Here is a 13,264-nt window from a genome sequence, read left to right as displayed (position 1 = left end):
ACTCAATGGAGCTAAAGGAGGAGGACACATTTTCTCTCTCTTGCAAATGCCACGCCATCACCACGGAAAATGGAGATGCTGAGCATGGCTGTATATAGACCACTTTGCAATAAACCATGTGATCGGCTTTCTTCTCTGATTGGCTGACAAGGAAAAAAACCAGCATTCAGCTGCCCTTGTCAATCAAGTCAGCCAGCCTCCCCCCCCCCCTCCCCTACAGCCTCTCACCCTGAAGCAATGGAGTAATGTGTTAAATCAGTTTAACAAAGTTCTCCAAAATCTGTTTCGATTCGTAAATGTATTGGAAGGTCCTTCCCGCTTCGTATTTCAGTGGTTCGTTTGTACCTCCAAATCGCTGAATTTTTCCAAAATCCTAAGCAACATCCGGAATTTCGCACACCCTTAGTATGTATATGCAAATACAGGTATTCCAAGATCTGAAATAAAAAATCTCAGATCCCAAACTGTCCAAGACTCATAGAATCCTAGAGTTGGAAGAGACCTGGTGGGCCATACAGCCCAACCCCATTCTGCAAAGAAGCTGGAAAATTGCATTCAAGGCCCTCTTGATAGGTGGCCACCCAGCCTCTACTTGAAAGCCTCCAAAAGAGGAGCCTCCACCACACTCCCTCCGGGGCAGAGAGTTCAATTGCTGAACAGCTCTCACAGTGAGGAAGTTCTTCCTCATGTCCAGGTGGAATCTCCTTTCCTGGAGTTTGAAGCTGTCTCCAGGGCAGCAGAAAGGAAGCTTGCTCCCTCCTCCCTAGGACTTCCCCTCACATATTTATGCATGGCCCTCATCATGTCTCCTCTCCACCTGTCTTCTGCAGGCTAAACATGCCCAGCTCTTGAAGCCACTTCTCATAGGGTTTGTTCTCCAGACCCTTGATCATGTTAGTTGCCGTCTTCTGAACACATTCCAGCTTGTCAACATCTCCATTCAACTGCGGTGCCCAGAATGGGACACAGTGAGATTCCAGGTGTGGCCTGACCAAGGCAGAAGAGACGAGAGGGGGAGCATGACTTCCCCAGATCTAGACACTATAATCCTATTGATGCAGGCCAATATCCCATTGGCTTTTTTTGCTGCTGCATCTCATTGTTGGCTCATGTTTAACGTTGTCCACGAGGACTCCAAGATCTTTTTCACACGTCCTGCTGTCACGTGTACTGCTGTCCTGGTCTCAATCATTTTGACAAGGGATATTCCACCTGTACATAGCTCAAATGTCTTTCTTTCTCCCTTTTGGTTGATTTAGGCCTATTTCTTCAGCAACATGATCCTTTTACAAAAGAATACAGCATTTTCAACAGAGGTCTTAGGAGGGGCAAAATGAAGGCCCAATAAAAATTCAGCTAGCCCACTGAAATTTTATTTTAGTCCCCAGATTTCTAACTTTGAAGGAACTTAACACTTGAATGTTTTGGTTGCCATCATCCTGCCCCCTTTTTTATTAAAACCCCTGCAGCTCCCACCATCAGTAATGGAACCCTCCATGTCAGGGGTCCTCAGATTTTTTAAGTGGAGGGCCAGTTCACGGTCCCTCAGACTGTTGGGGGGCCAGACTATGATGAAATAGTCCAAAATTAGAATCGTTTTTGTTGTGTGCCTTCAAGTTGTTTCAGATTTAGGTCAACCCTAAGTCTAAAGTTTAGGACAGGGGCCAGGTCAATGACCGTGGAGTGCCACATCTGGCCCACGGGCCTTGGTTTGGGGACCCCTACTCCAAGTGGTATCATTTAATAGGGCTAGTCTCAGCTGTGGAAGCATCAGACCATATTAGCCAGGATGCCTTTATGTCTTCCCACTGGAAAACCCACATATAGTTGTGGCCATCTTTGTATTTTTTAAGGACATGTGAAAAAATTCAACTAAAACCTAGCATGAAAAGTCACCTTTGTGCTATATATAAAGAAACAAGAAAGTGTCCATCTTTCCCCATTCTTGTTTTTAATTCTGCTTCTTCCAGCCTAAGGAATTGTCATCCAGACAAAAAGATGCCCATCATTTCCCCTGGAACTCCCCGGCACCTACACATCCCACTCTATTTGATCTTCTGCCTTCTTTTCAGCGGAACACACTTACTCTTCAAGGTAACTTGTCCTTTATAGAAAATTCTGCCTGTTGGGTCTCTCTACAGTTTCAAAAACAGTCCATTACTCACTGGACAGACTGGGCATTCAGCATTACTACCATCATGAAGGCCTTCTTGTCTTTCAGGCTGGTATATATTATCCCAATGGAGTTACACCATGAGCCCCAGTCTACTCTTGGCTCTCAGCCAGAGGCTCTCCTTGGTGGAAGGAAGACTCTTCAGTCTGTAGGACCTGGGAGAACACTTGCCTCCCGGTTCTTTTGTTGAGCCAAGCATCTTCCAGTAAGGAAATAGCACTGTATGTCCGCTGAGATTTCTTATCGTCTTCTTCCTCGGCAGCTATGCTCTGCAAAGTTGCAGCACTCAAGTGGCGACTTAGTTTATCCAGGTCGTCTGTATCCTCAGCAAATTCTCCTTCTTCCAGGTCCTTCTCTGCCTCATCCACAGCAGTTTCTTCTCCTTCAGGATGCTCCGGACCATCAGGACTCAGGTCATCCTGCTGCAGCTCTTGCGTTGGGGTTTGCTGGCTGCCACGGTGGGATTCTCGGTCCTGGGTGGGTGGCTGGTCATTATCGGCCACTGCTTCACTCTTTTGAACTCTTCCTGCTGCGTCTGCATCCCCAGTTTCACTCACAACACCAAGTACTTTCAGAAGGCCTTCATCTCCTTCGGAGGCCATTTGGCTAAAGCTCAGGAGTGAGGTGACCCTTGTCTGCTGGCCGTGACTCACCAAAAACTTTCCCGTTTTTCTGTTCAGCCAGATGCCATCTTGTAGAGAAATTATGCTGTAGGTCTGTATACCTTTTTCCTCTCCTATAAAGGAGATCAAGCCTTCTAGAGTATGCTGACTTTCAGAAACATGGGGTTCTTCAGTTATTTCACATGGAGGCATAGCTGGCTGGGTCTCCTTTGGAGCTTCTGTTACCTTTGCTTGTTGACTGTCCACTTGGGATTCCACTACCTCTGGTGCCTGGCTGACTTTTCGGGACCCTGGTCCTTCTGGTGCTTGGATGCTCTTCCGGGACTCTGTTACTTCTGGCTGTTGGCTTGCCTTCCGGGACCCTGGTACCTCTGGTGCTTGGCTACCCCTCCGGGACTCCATTACCTCTGGCTGTTGGATGCTCTTTCGGGACTCTGTTACCTCTGGTGCCACGCTACCCTTCCGGGGCCCTGGTACTGATTGGCTGCCTCTTCGAGACCCTGGTACTTCTGGTGCTTGACTTCCTCTTCGGGACCCTGGTACTTCTGGTGCTTGACTCCCTCTCCGGGACCCTGGTACTTCTGGTGCTTGGCTACCCCGCCGGGATCCTGGTACTTCTGGTGCTTGGCTACCCCGCCGGGATCCTGGTACTTCTGGTGCTTGGCTACCCCGCCGGGATCCTGGTACTTCTGGTGCTTGGCTACCCTTCCGGGACCCTGGTACATCTGGTGCTTCACTACCTTTCCGGGACCCTGGTACTTCTGGTGCTTGGCTGCCTTTTCGGGACCCTGGTACTTCTGGTGCTTGGCTACCCCTCCGGGACCCTGGTACATCTGGTGCTTCACTACCTTTCCGGGACCCTGGTACTTCTGGTGCTTGGCTGCCTTTTCGGGATCCTGGTGCCTCTGGTGCTTGGCTACCCCTCCGGGACCCGGGTACTTCTGCTGCTTGGCTGCCTTTTCGGGATCCTGGTTCTTCTGGTGCTTGGCTACCCCTCCGGGACCCTGGTACTTCTGGTGCTTGGCTGCCTTTTCGGGATCCTGGTCCTTCTGGTGCTTGGCTACCCCTCCGGGACCCTGGTGCCTCTGGTGCTTCTGGTGCTTGGCTACCCTTCCGGGACCCTGGTGCCTCTGGTGCCTCTGGTGCTTCTGTTGCTTCTGTTGCCTCTGGTGCTTCTGGCGCCTCTGGTGCCTCTGGTGCTTCTGGTGCTTCTGGTACTTCTGGTGCCTCTGGTGCCTCTGGTACTTCTGGTGCCTCTGGTGCTTCTGGTGGCTCTGGTGCCTCTGGTGCCTCTGGTGCCTCTGGTACTTCTGGTGCTTCTGGTGCTTCTGGTGCTTCTGGTGCCTCTGGTGCTTCTGGTGCTTCTGGTGCTTCTGGTGCTTCTGGTGTTTCTGGTGCTTCTGGTGCTTCTGGTGCTTCTGGTACTTCTGGTACTTCTAGTGCTTCTGGTGCCTCTGGTGCTTCTGGTGCCTCTGGTGCCTCTGGTGCTTCTGGTGCCTCTGGTGCTTCTGGTGCTTCTGGTGCTTCTGGTGCTTCTGGTGCCTCTGGTGCCTCTGTTGCTTCCGGTGCTTCTGGTGCTTCTGGTGCTTCTGTTGCCTCTGGTGCTTCTGGTGCTTCTGGTGCTTCTGGTGCTTCTGGTGCCTCTGGTTCCTCTGGTGCTTCTGGAGCCTCTGGTGCTTCTGGTGCTTCTGGTGTCTCTGGTTCCTCTGGTGCTTCTGGTGCTTCTGGTGCCTCTGGTTCCTCTGGTGCTTCTGGTGCCTCTGGTGCTTCTGGTGCCTCTGGTTCCTCTGGTGCTTCTGGTGCCTCTGGTGCTTCTGGTGCTTCTGGTGCTTCTGGTGCTTCTGGTGCCTCTGGTGCCTCTGGTTCTTCTGGTGCTTCTGGTGCTTCTGGTGGTTCTGGTGCCTCTGGTGGTTCTGGTGCCTCTGGTGCTTCTGGTGCTTCTGGTGCCTCTGGCGCTTCTGGTGCCTCTGGCGCTTCTGGTGCCTCTGGCTCTTGACTGTCCTTTTGGGACTCGGTGACCTCTGCCTGCTGGCTGCCCTCTTTAGATTCTGTTACCTCTGGTTGTTGGCTGCCCTTTCGGGACTCTGTTGTCTCCTGAGGTTGACTTTCCCTGCGGGCATCAGCTTCCTCCAGTGCTTGGCTGTCCTCTTGGGACTCAGGTGCCTCTTCCTGTTCCTGCTGAGTTACCTCACCTTCTGGTTCTTGTTGCTCTCCTGGCTCTTGACTGGTAGGTTCCACTTGCTGTTCCATCCATATGGCTTCCTGCCTTGCCAGGAGACTCTCCCGCTGCTGTCTATCTCCTGTTAGTTTTCTGGTCAATGTTGCACTTTCAGGAATGATATCTGTCTGCTCTATTTGGTCCACCAATTCTTTTTGCTTAAAAATGCTCACTTTGCTATCTGTCTGCAGTATCTCATGGACAGAAATCTCTTCAGACTCTTTTGTCTCTTCCTCCACCAACTGTTCATCGTGTTGTGGCTCCTTGTCTTCTACACTTTGGAAAGGAGCTTCTTCCACTTCAGCTGGTTCAGGCTTTGTCTCCATAGGTGGAACGGCCTCTTGTTCAACCACTAAAACTTCTTCTGGCATTTCTTTTGGGACCTGTGGCTCTTGAACAGAACGTTGAAGGATTTCACAAAGAGGTTTTTTTTCCCAGATTTTGCTGGTCTGCTGACCTGAACATCTCACAACTTTTCCTGTTCTTTTGCTGACCCAAGTCACATCCTCCTTAGATGGCTGGGGTGCCTCAGCCTGTGACTTTCGGATGCTGGGTTGGGGCGCTATAGGCTTTTCCGTAACTTCAGAAGGTACGTGAACTGGTGTTTTCCCTGTGCTTGACATTTTTGGGAGCATTCTAGTCAAAGGATGAAGGATTTCAGCAAGTGGCTTGCGTTCCCAAATCCGACTTGTCTGCTGGATCTCACATTTCATGACTTTCCCAGTTCTTTGGCTGATCCAAGTCACGTTCTCTGTGGTTTCCACTTCACTGATAGATTTCCGACTCTGTGAGATCTGCAATTCTTGGCTGGGTGGCTGAATATCATGATGTGACTCTTCACCAAGGAGCTGTTGGTCTTTCTCAGGTTTCTCAGTTGCCAATTGACTTTCACGCCGTGATCCTGGGCCAGGAGGCTCCTGAGATATTTCTCCTGGGAGCTGACTGCCACGGCGTGACCCATCCCCAGGGAGCTCTTGATTTTCTTGGAATTCCTCCAATGCGGGCTGAGTTCCACGGCGCGATTCTTGCCCAGGAAGCTCTTGAGATATGTCCCCTGGGACTTGACTGCCACGACGTGAACCCTGGACAGAAGATTGACTACCACGACGTGATTCTTGCCCAGGCTGTTGACTGCCATGACGTGAATCTTGCCTCAGAATTTGACTGCCACGCCGTGATTCTTGGCCAGCAACCTGACTGCCACGCCGCAATTCTTCACCAGCAACCTGACTGCCACGCCGTGATTCTTGGCCAGCAACCTGACTGCCACGCCGTGATTCTTGGCCAGCAACCTGACTGCCACGCCGCAATTCTTCACCAGCAACCTGACTGCCACGCCGCAATTCTTCGCCAGCAACCTGACTGCCACGCCGTGATTCTTGGCCAGCAACCTGACTGCCACGCCGCAATTCTTCACCAGCAACCTGACTGCCACGCCGCGATTCTTGGCCAGCAACCTGACTGCCACGCCGCGGTTCTTGGCCAGCAACCTGACTGCCACGCCGCGATTCTTGGCCAGCAACCTGACTGCCACGCCGCGATTCTTGGCCAGCAACCTGACTGCCACGCCGCGATTCTTGGCCAGCAACCTGACTGCCACGCCGCAATTCTTCACCAGGAACTTGACTGCCACGCCGTGATTCTTGGCCTGGGGGTTGCTCTTCTTGAGCCAGGGGCTGCTGGTCACTTTCTGACTGTTTCCTGACTGACACTACGCTTCCAGTTTTACTGGCAGGAGCGGAGCCAATCTGATCATTTAGGTCTGGGGGAAGGCTCACTTTGCTCTCCACCAGTGGAACCCGGTCCTCTGTCTCAGGAACATCTTCTTCCACTGCAGGGACGCTATCTCCACTTTCTTGGTGTTGCCCCTCCTCAATGGGCTCATCGTTATCTTTCTGTTCCTCTATGTCTATCTTTTCTTCACTCGCTTTGTTGTTCTCAACTGCATCAGGGTCAAGGGGGGTCTCGGATTCATCCATTCTTCCTCCATAAGCTTATGGCTATGCCACGGCGTTGTTGAAGATAGCGCTTTCAAGAGTTTCCTTTGGGTCCAGATATAGCGTTTTGGTGACAATCTTATTCCCTTCTTCCCTTTGGACTTAACTCAGGGCTGTTCTTTCCAAATAGTTTCCTCAGTCCCAGATGGTTTCATGGCTCTCCTATTAGAAGGGGTAGCTGTGGGATGCAGTATTTCATTCTGGGCGTGGCCTTCTTTTTCTTCTCTTCCACTTCCTTTATCCCTGTTGCCAATAACTACCGTATTGTTCTAGAAGTTTCAGAGGTTGGAGGACATATATCTATGATGTCACTGAACATTCAGCTCCTTCCATCTGTCCGTTTATTGTACAAGAGCCAGGATCTGAGCAATGTACCACTAGACAGAACCCTCAGCTTGGAAACATTTGGAAGTGGGGTAAGATAGGTATGACGTCCCACCATGGCACTACCTTTCTGTGGTGGTTGGATTGGGTGATCCTCTGAGGCCAGGCATTGTACTGATGGAAGCAATGCTGCTGGGGTTGGTATAAACAAGAATCAAAGAGTCACCTGTATGGTAGTCTGTTTTGGTGAGCCTGATCAACTCCATCATGACAATAGCAGACGTCTCCCCATGGCCCGTATGGTTTGCTGAGCACATTTGTCATGTGTGTTCTCCTAGAAATGACGTAAATGCAATATTGCGTGCCCTGGACCAACAACCAGATGTTATGATTACCTACACTACCAGATCCTAAGAACATCAACAACAAACAAGCTCTGGATACATCTTTTGCTGGTCACACAGACTTCAGATAAGGTTTACCATGTATACATTAGATATTGCTCATGGACATCTTGTCTTTTTTCTGTGAAATTCTGGAGTTCCATCAATACGGATGCTTGAAAAAGCTTTATCTATTTCAGCCAATGCTGTGGGGAGGTTGGATTGAAACAATGCCAAAGGTATTGTTTGTTGGGGGTTGTTGTGTGTGTGTTTTTGGGCTGTATGGCCATGTTCCAGAAGTATTCTCTCCTGATGTTTCGCCCACATCTATGGCAGGCATCCTCAGAGGTTGTGAGGTATGGAGAAACCTCACAACTTCTGAGGATGCCTGCCATAGATCTTAAGCCGCTTAAGTGGCTGAGGGGGAAAAGGAAAGGGAATGGTGGGAGTTGAAGTCCAAAACATCTGGAGGGCTGAAGTTTGCCCATGCCTGGTCTACACTGTGTCTAGGAAGCTTGGCCATGCCTGTTCCATCCTCTGTTTGAGAAGCTCCAAAGAAGTTAGGAATGGTGGGAGATGCAGTCCGAAACACCTGGCAGGAGGGCCCAAGTTGGCCCATGCCTGCTCTAGATTGGAGCTTGGACTTTTGTGTTTTGGATGCTCCCTTCCGCCTTGGACTCAGCTACCTTTGACCTTCTGGCTTTCTTGACTCTGGAATTAGGATTCTTGCTGCTCTATACACTCTAGAACTCTTTGGAGTTCTATATTTGGACTTTCAATTCCGACAATGTATCACTCCCAACAATTGTTGTGTGCTATAACACTAAGCCCCAAGAACTTAAGTTTTGGGCTGCCTTTGTGTTATTATCAGGACTCTGTTTAAATATTATGGTATTTGTTTAACGAGGACTTGGCAAATGCAGTCTAGTTAGCCTAGAACTCCAGAAGCCCAGGGATCAATTCCCTGCTTGGCCATGGAAACTCACTGGTTGATGTGGGTCACATCACACTTTCTCAGTCTCAGGGGACAACAATGACACACAATTTGCCAATAAGCCACCATGAAACACTCATGATAGCATTGCCATAAGTTGAAATGACATGAAGGCATGCAACAAATGACAGCTTGCGATGAAAACAATTGTAATTTAATGGGTACAGTTCTCGAATTTCAATCCCAAGGACACTTTAACTGCCATGGTAATAATAATAATAATAATAATAATAATAATAATAATAATAATTATTATTATTATTATTATTATTATTTTATTTTTGTACCTCGCCTCCATCTCCGCAAAGGGACTAGGGGCTGCTTACAACGCATAAAATAAACACAGAGTACAATACAAAATAAAACCACTTGTCTATAAAACAACAATTTGGACTCAGAACAGCGCCAGAACAGCATGGTTTAATGCTATAGAATCGTGGGAGTTTGGTGAGGTATGATTTCAAGAGTATTGACTCAAAGTACTTAAAGTGGTGTCAAACTGCATTAATTCAACAGTGTAGATGCAACCTCAGGCTTACATCTTTTTAGGTGGACTTCATCTTCCAAAACCACTGACCATGGGCCATGGTTATTGGCTGAGGCTTCTTAGGACTGATAATCAAATAAAGACAATCCTCAGTCAGTCCTGGCCTCACTTCATCCCTGATGACATGTGTAATGGTTGCTTTATGTGGCTAAATCCAAGTGTTACTCCCAACCAGAATGGATCTATTAAATCAACTGAGATTTGCCTACATTTGAATCAACTGAGATTTGCCTACATTCTACAGATTGTATCTGTAAATTCCATGGATTGTATTGGTCTGCTTTTGTAGGAACAAATAATTATGGAATAGAGTGCATGCAGACCAAAATAGCAGATGACACCAAATTTGGAAGGTCAGGATCAGGATCCAAAATGACCTTAACAGATTCCAGACAATGGGGCCAAGTCAGCCCAATGAATGATCTGACTCAGGCTGATCTACATTGCCCTGTATCCTAGGATCTCATCCCAGATTATCAGCTTTGAACTAGAATATATGAGTCTCCACTATGATTCTTGAGTCAGGAGGGATTTGGATTGATCTCCAAATCCTAATGGCTTTCAGGAGAAACATAGTCTGACTCTGCAATGGATGTGCTTCATCTGTCTCTGTTTTCCCAATAGGCCTGGGCACATCAGGACAGCCTGAGAGTTGCAAAAACCCTTAATATCTCCAAGGGGAAATTTAAGAAAGGCACCAGCCTGGAACATCAGGAGGGAGGTCTCCCTGGGTTGGGGTTGTTAATAGGTGCATAAATTGCAAAGGATGTCAGGAGACGGTGGCGATCGTTATTCTATTACGGGTGTCCCCTCGAGAGCCCGAACAACCAAAGTGGGGAATTGCCTTGTTTAAAACTTAATTATTAAAGTAAAGTGAAAATACTCCACAGATGGAAAGTATCTGGATTAGGCCATGGTTTCCTTATAGCAGACCTGGGCAAACTTGGGCCCTCCAGGTGTTTTGGACTTCAACTCCCACAATTCCTAACAGCCGGTAGGCTGTTAGGAATTGTGGGAGTTGAAGTCCAAAACACCTGGGAGGGCCCAAGTTTGCCCAGGCCTGCCTTAAAGCAGGAATATCTTGTATTGTCTTGGTAGAGCACAAGCTGAGCATGAGCCAACCATGTGATGCAGCAGCTAAGAAAGCCAATGTGATTCTTTTCTGTATCTATGGGAGTCTAGTGTTAGAGTATTGTATTGTGTAGTTTTGAAATTTCACTTCTGGTTTAAAGCAAGTTGATTGTGTGTGCCTGTAATGTGCAAGTAATGCAGCATTCCAATAGTGTAAGAGTTAAATACATAGAGTAGAGAGTTATTGCTAGAGGGAAACTGTGCAGTTTCCGGATACGTAACAGGACATTAGTCATTGCTCTGGAATGTGGGAGGCGACAATTGAGAGATAGTGAGCTTCACTTGTGGCCATCAATCATGTCGGATGCTTAGATGTTACACTCCGGCAGAACTATGTAAATATTCTAAATTACATCAATAAGGATAAGAACAGCTGAGAAGTGTGGACTTATTTCTTTGCAACTAAGCAGATTGCTAGATTGCCGGAGAAGAAGGTAAATTGAGACGGAAGGTCAATGTGTGTCTCAATTTACCCCTTTCCTGACATCTAGTACCCAGATCTAGAGAAGTCCTAGTCCCACTCTCTTCTGCTTTGATCAAATCTCACCTGGGATGATCCCGCGTCCAGTTCTAGGCAAGGCAATTCAAGAAGGAGATGGGCAAGATGGAATGGTCAAAGGTCTGGGACTCATGAATCCCTCTGAGTATTGACTAAGGGAACTGGGGATGTTTAGCCTCCAGAAGAGAAGGTTGAGAAGGGAGATGAGAGCCATGTTTACATATTTGAAAAGATGTCCCATTGAGGAGGCTTGTTCTCAGCTTCTCTGGAGACTAGCACACAATGGAAACATGGGTTCAAACTGCAGGAAAAGAGATACCACGTGAACATTTGGAAGAATCTTCTGGAAATAAGAGCTGTGCAAATTACAATCCTTGCGATATATACAGAACCTCTGAGGATGCCATAAGCCACAGATGCAGGTGAAATGTCAGGAGAGAATGCTGCTGGAACATGGCCAGACAGTCCAGAAAACTCAGAGCAACCCAGTGATTCTGGCCATGAAAGCCTTATATATATATGGCATGTGAGATCCAAAAAAAAACTGGCTCTAAACTGTGTTCAAAAGTAGGGGGCACTGGCGCTTCATTTCTAAAGTCCTTTCCGAATTTTGGGAGTAAAAAATTCGAAACTTTATGAAATTTCCAAATATTCGTAAGTACTTCGTTAATGGCAGTCGCGCATGCGCAATATGAAAACATCACTGGCAGTGGGGAAACTTCAGGGGCTTCTATCTCCCTCATTTTTTGAGATATTCTGATGAAATTTGCTGCAGTGCTAGAACACATTTACCACTATTAGCCCACCACATTTCATAAAGTATCCATGGATTTTTGGTGAATTTCTAAAGTTTTTAACATTTTAAAAAAACTACGAGAACAATCTCCTTGAATTTTCTATCCAATGACACAAGATAGCAGGGATCATCCCCCCCCAACTTTCAGAAATACTAATGCATCTACTAATTTAAGGGATTTTTTTTTAAGTTTTGAGAAAAACTAACAGTTTAAGGGGAGGGATAATTTTCTCTCTCCTCTCCCGATTGGCGCATTCTCCTCCCTAGGCATACTGGGAAATGTAGTTTGGCATTTGGCTCCCTGCTTCCCAAATCACGTAATGCAACTATTGGGGAAACTTCAGGGGCTTCTATCTCCTAGCTTAAGTTGCTTGATGATTTTAGTGAAAATTAAACTAACCTTGGGAGGCATCTGAATGTTACAGCACATTTCCGAAAAAATAGGTAAGTGATTCAGATTCTAAATTCCCCACCCACCTTTCCTGTATGCCTCGGAACTCACCTTCGTATGCCAAAATTTAACGAATCAGATATGAGCTCCGATCTAATTCCAAATTTTTGCACAACTCTAATACACACTCATTCATACACACACACACACACACACACACACACACACACACACACACACACACAATATATCTGTCCAGTGGAATCTTATAGTTTGGGAAGGCACTAGCACTCTTTGGCAGAGAGGGTTAAAGACTTTGGCCCCTTCTACGCTGCCATGTAAAATCCAGATTATCTACGTTGAACTGGATTATATGGCCATGTAGAAGGGGCCTTTGTCAAGCTTCATCTTCTTGGATTCCATAGCATTGAGCTATGGGAGTTAAAGAGGGCTCAAACTGCACCCATTCTACAGTGTCAGTGCACCCTTTGCATAGCTTCTCCTACTATGATTTCTTCAGAAGGGGTTGGCCATAACTTCCCTTTGATGATAAAAGAGGATTGTAGATTTCCAAGGCTGAATAGGAATTTGTACCCGAGTCTCTAAGAATTTTTTTTTCTGTCTGTGAAGCTATGGCAAAGTTCAACCTTTGCCCAGTGCTTGCTGAACACCACCTTGGTTTGCAGTTCACATGAATTAAGACTTGTGCATCTAGACTGTAGACTTAATGCAGTTTGACACCACTTTAGCAGGCATTGCTTACTGCTATGCAATCCCAGGAGTCGTAGTTTGGGGACTCCTGGGATTGCATAGCACTAAGTTTAAAGTTTTAAGCTAACCTTAAAAACTGTGCCATTGACACCGAGAGAGAACTGGGTGTCGCACCTCAGAATAGTTCACCTTGCTATTGACACCAAGCCACACACAGAAGATAGTCTTTTGTAGTTTTATTGAGCAAAAGCAGTATATATATAGTATCAAAGCAGGCAAAAATATAGTTCCCAAAGTAGTTGTAAAATAAAGTCAATAAATCCAATGATCCATAGACAAAAAGCAAAAGTCTATTCCCAGAGATACAATAGTCCACAGGTTACAAGGATTCACGAGCAGGAGTATTTCCAAAGCATGGAGACATAGACCATCCACTTTGATGAAGCGAGAATTTGCTTTGACAGAGATTTGTCTCCC

The 13,264-nt window shown here is 47.1% G+C and overlaps 1 protein-coding gene and 1 long non-coding RNA gene across 3 annotated transcripts; one reads left to right on the top strand and one right to left on the bottom strand.

Annotated features, from left to right (window-relative positions):
- Positions 1 to 1,930: 1,930 nt before the first annotated feature.
- LOC134295628 (microtubule-associated protein futsch-like) lies at positions 1,931 to 7,273 on the bottom strand. 2 transcript variants are annotated; one of them, XM_062968724.1, is made up of 2 exons: positions 3,925 to 7,273; positions 1,931 to 3,879 (listed from the first exon to the last, which is right to left on the bottom strand). In XM_062968724.1, the coding sequence occupies exons 1-2, from the start codon at positions 6,991 to 6,993 to the stop codon at positions 2,266 to 2,268; spliced, it is 4,683 nt and encodes a 1,560-aa protein (XP_062824794.1). In that variant the 5' UTR covers positions 6,994 to 7,273; the 3' UTR covers positions 1,931 to 2,265. The 2 variants fall into 2 exon arrangements, with proteins under 2 accessions (XP_062824794.1, XP_062824795.1); XM_062968725.1 differs by having other exon boundaries at positions 3,979 to 7,273.
- A 49-nt stretch (positions 7,274 to 7,322) lies between these two features.
- Positions 7,323 to 7,885, top strand: LOC134295629 (uncharacterized). The gene is made up of 2 exons (XR_010002259.1): positions 7,323 to 7,436; positions 7,674 to 7,885. It is a non-coding gene; the product is annotated as an uncharacterized LOC134295629 (long non-coding RNA).
- Positions 7,886 to 13,264: the final 5,379 nt, after the last annotated feature.

The sequence above is a fragment of the Anolis carolinensis genome, chromosome 1 (genome assembly GCF_035594765.1).
Source record: "Anolis carolinensis isolate JA03-04 chromosome 1, rAnoCar3.1.pri, whole genome shotgun sequence".
NCBI lineage: Eukaryota > Metazoa > Chordata > Lepidosauria > Squamata > Dactyloidae > Anolis > Anolis carolinensis.
This window is presented reverse-complemented; position numbering and strand designations above follow the sequence as displayed.

What these genes read in the sequence shown, in the direction of transcription:
- LOC134295628 (XM_062968724.1), bottom strand. Translation starts at nt 6,993, where the DNA reads ATGGATGAATCCGAGACCCCCCTTGACCCTGATGCAGTTGAGAACAAC. An exon ending in AAGCACCAGAGGCACCAGAG is followed by an intron (nt 3,880 to 3,924) that starts GCACCAGGGTCC and finishes GAAGCACCAGAG; the next exon opens with GCACCAGGGTCCCGGAGGGG.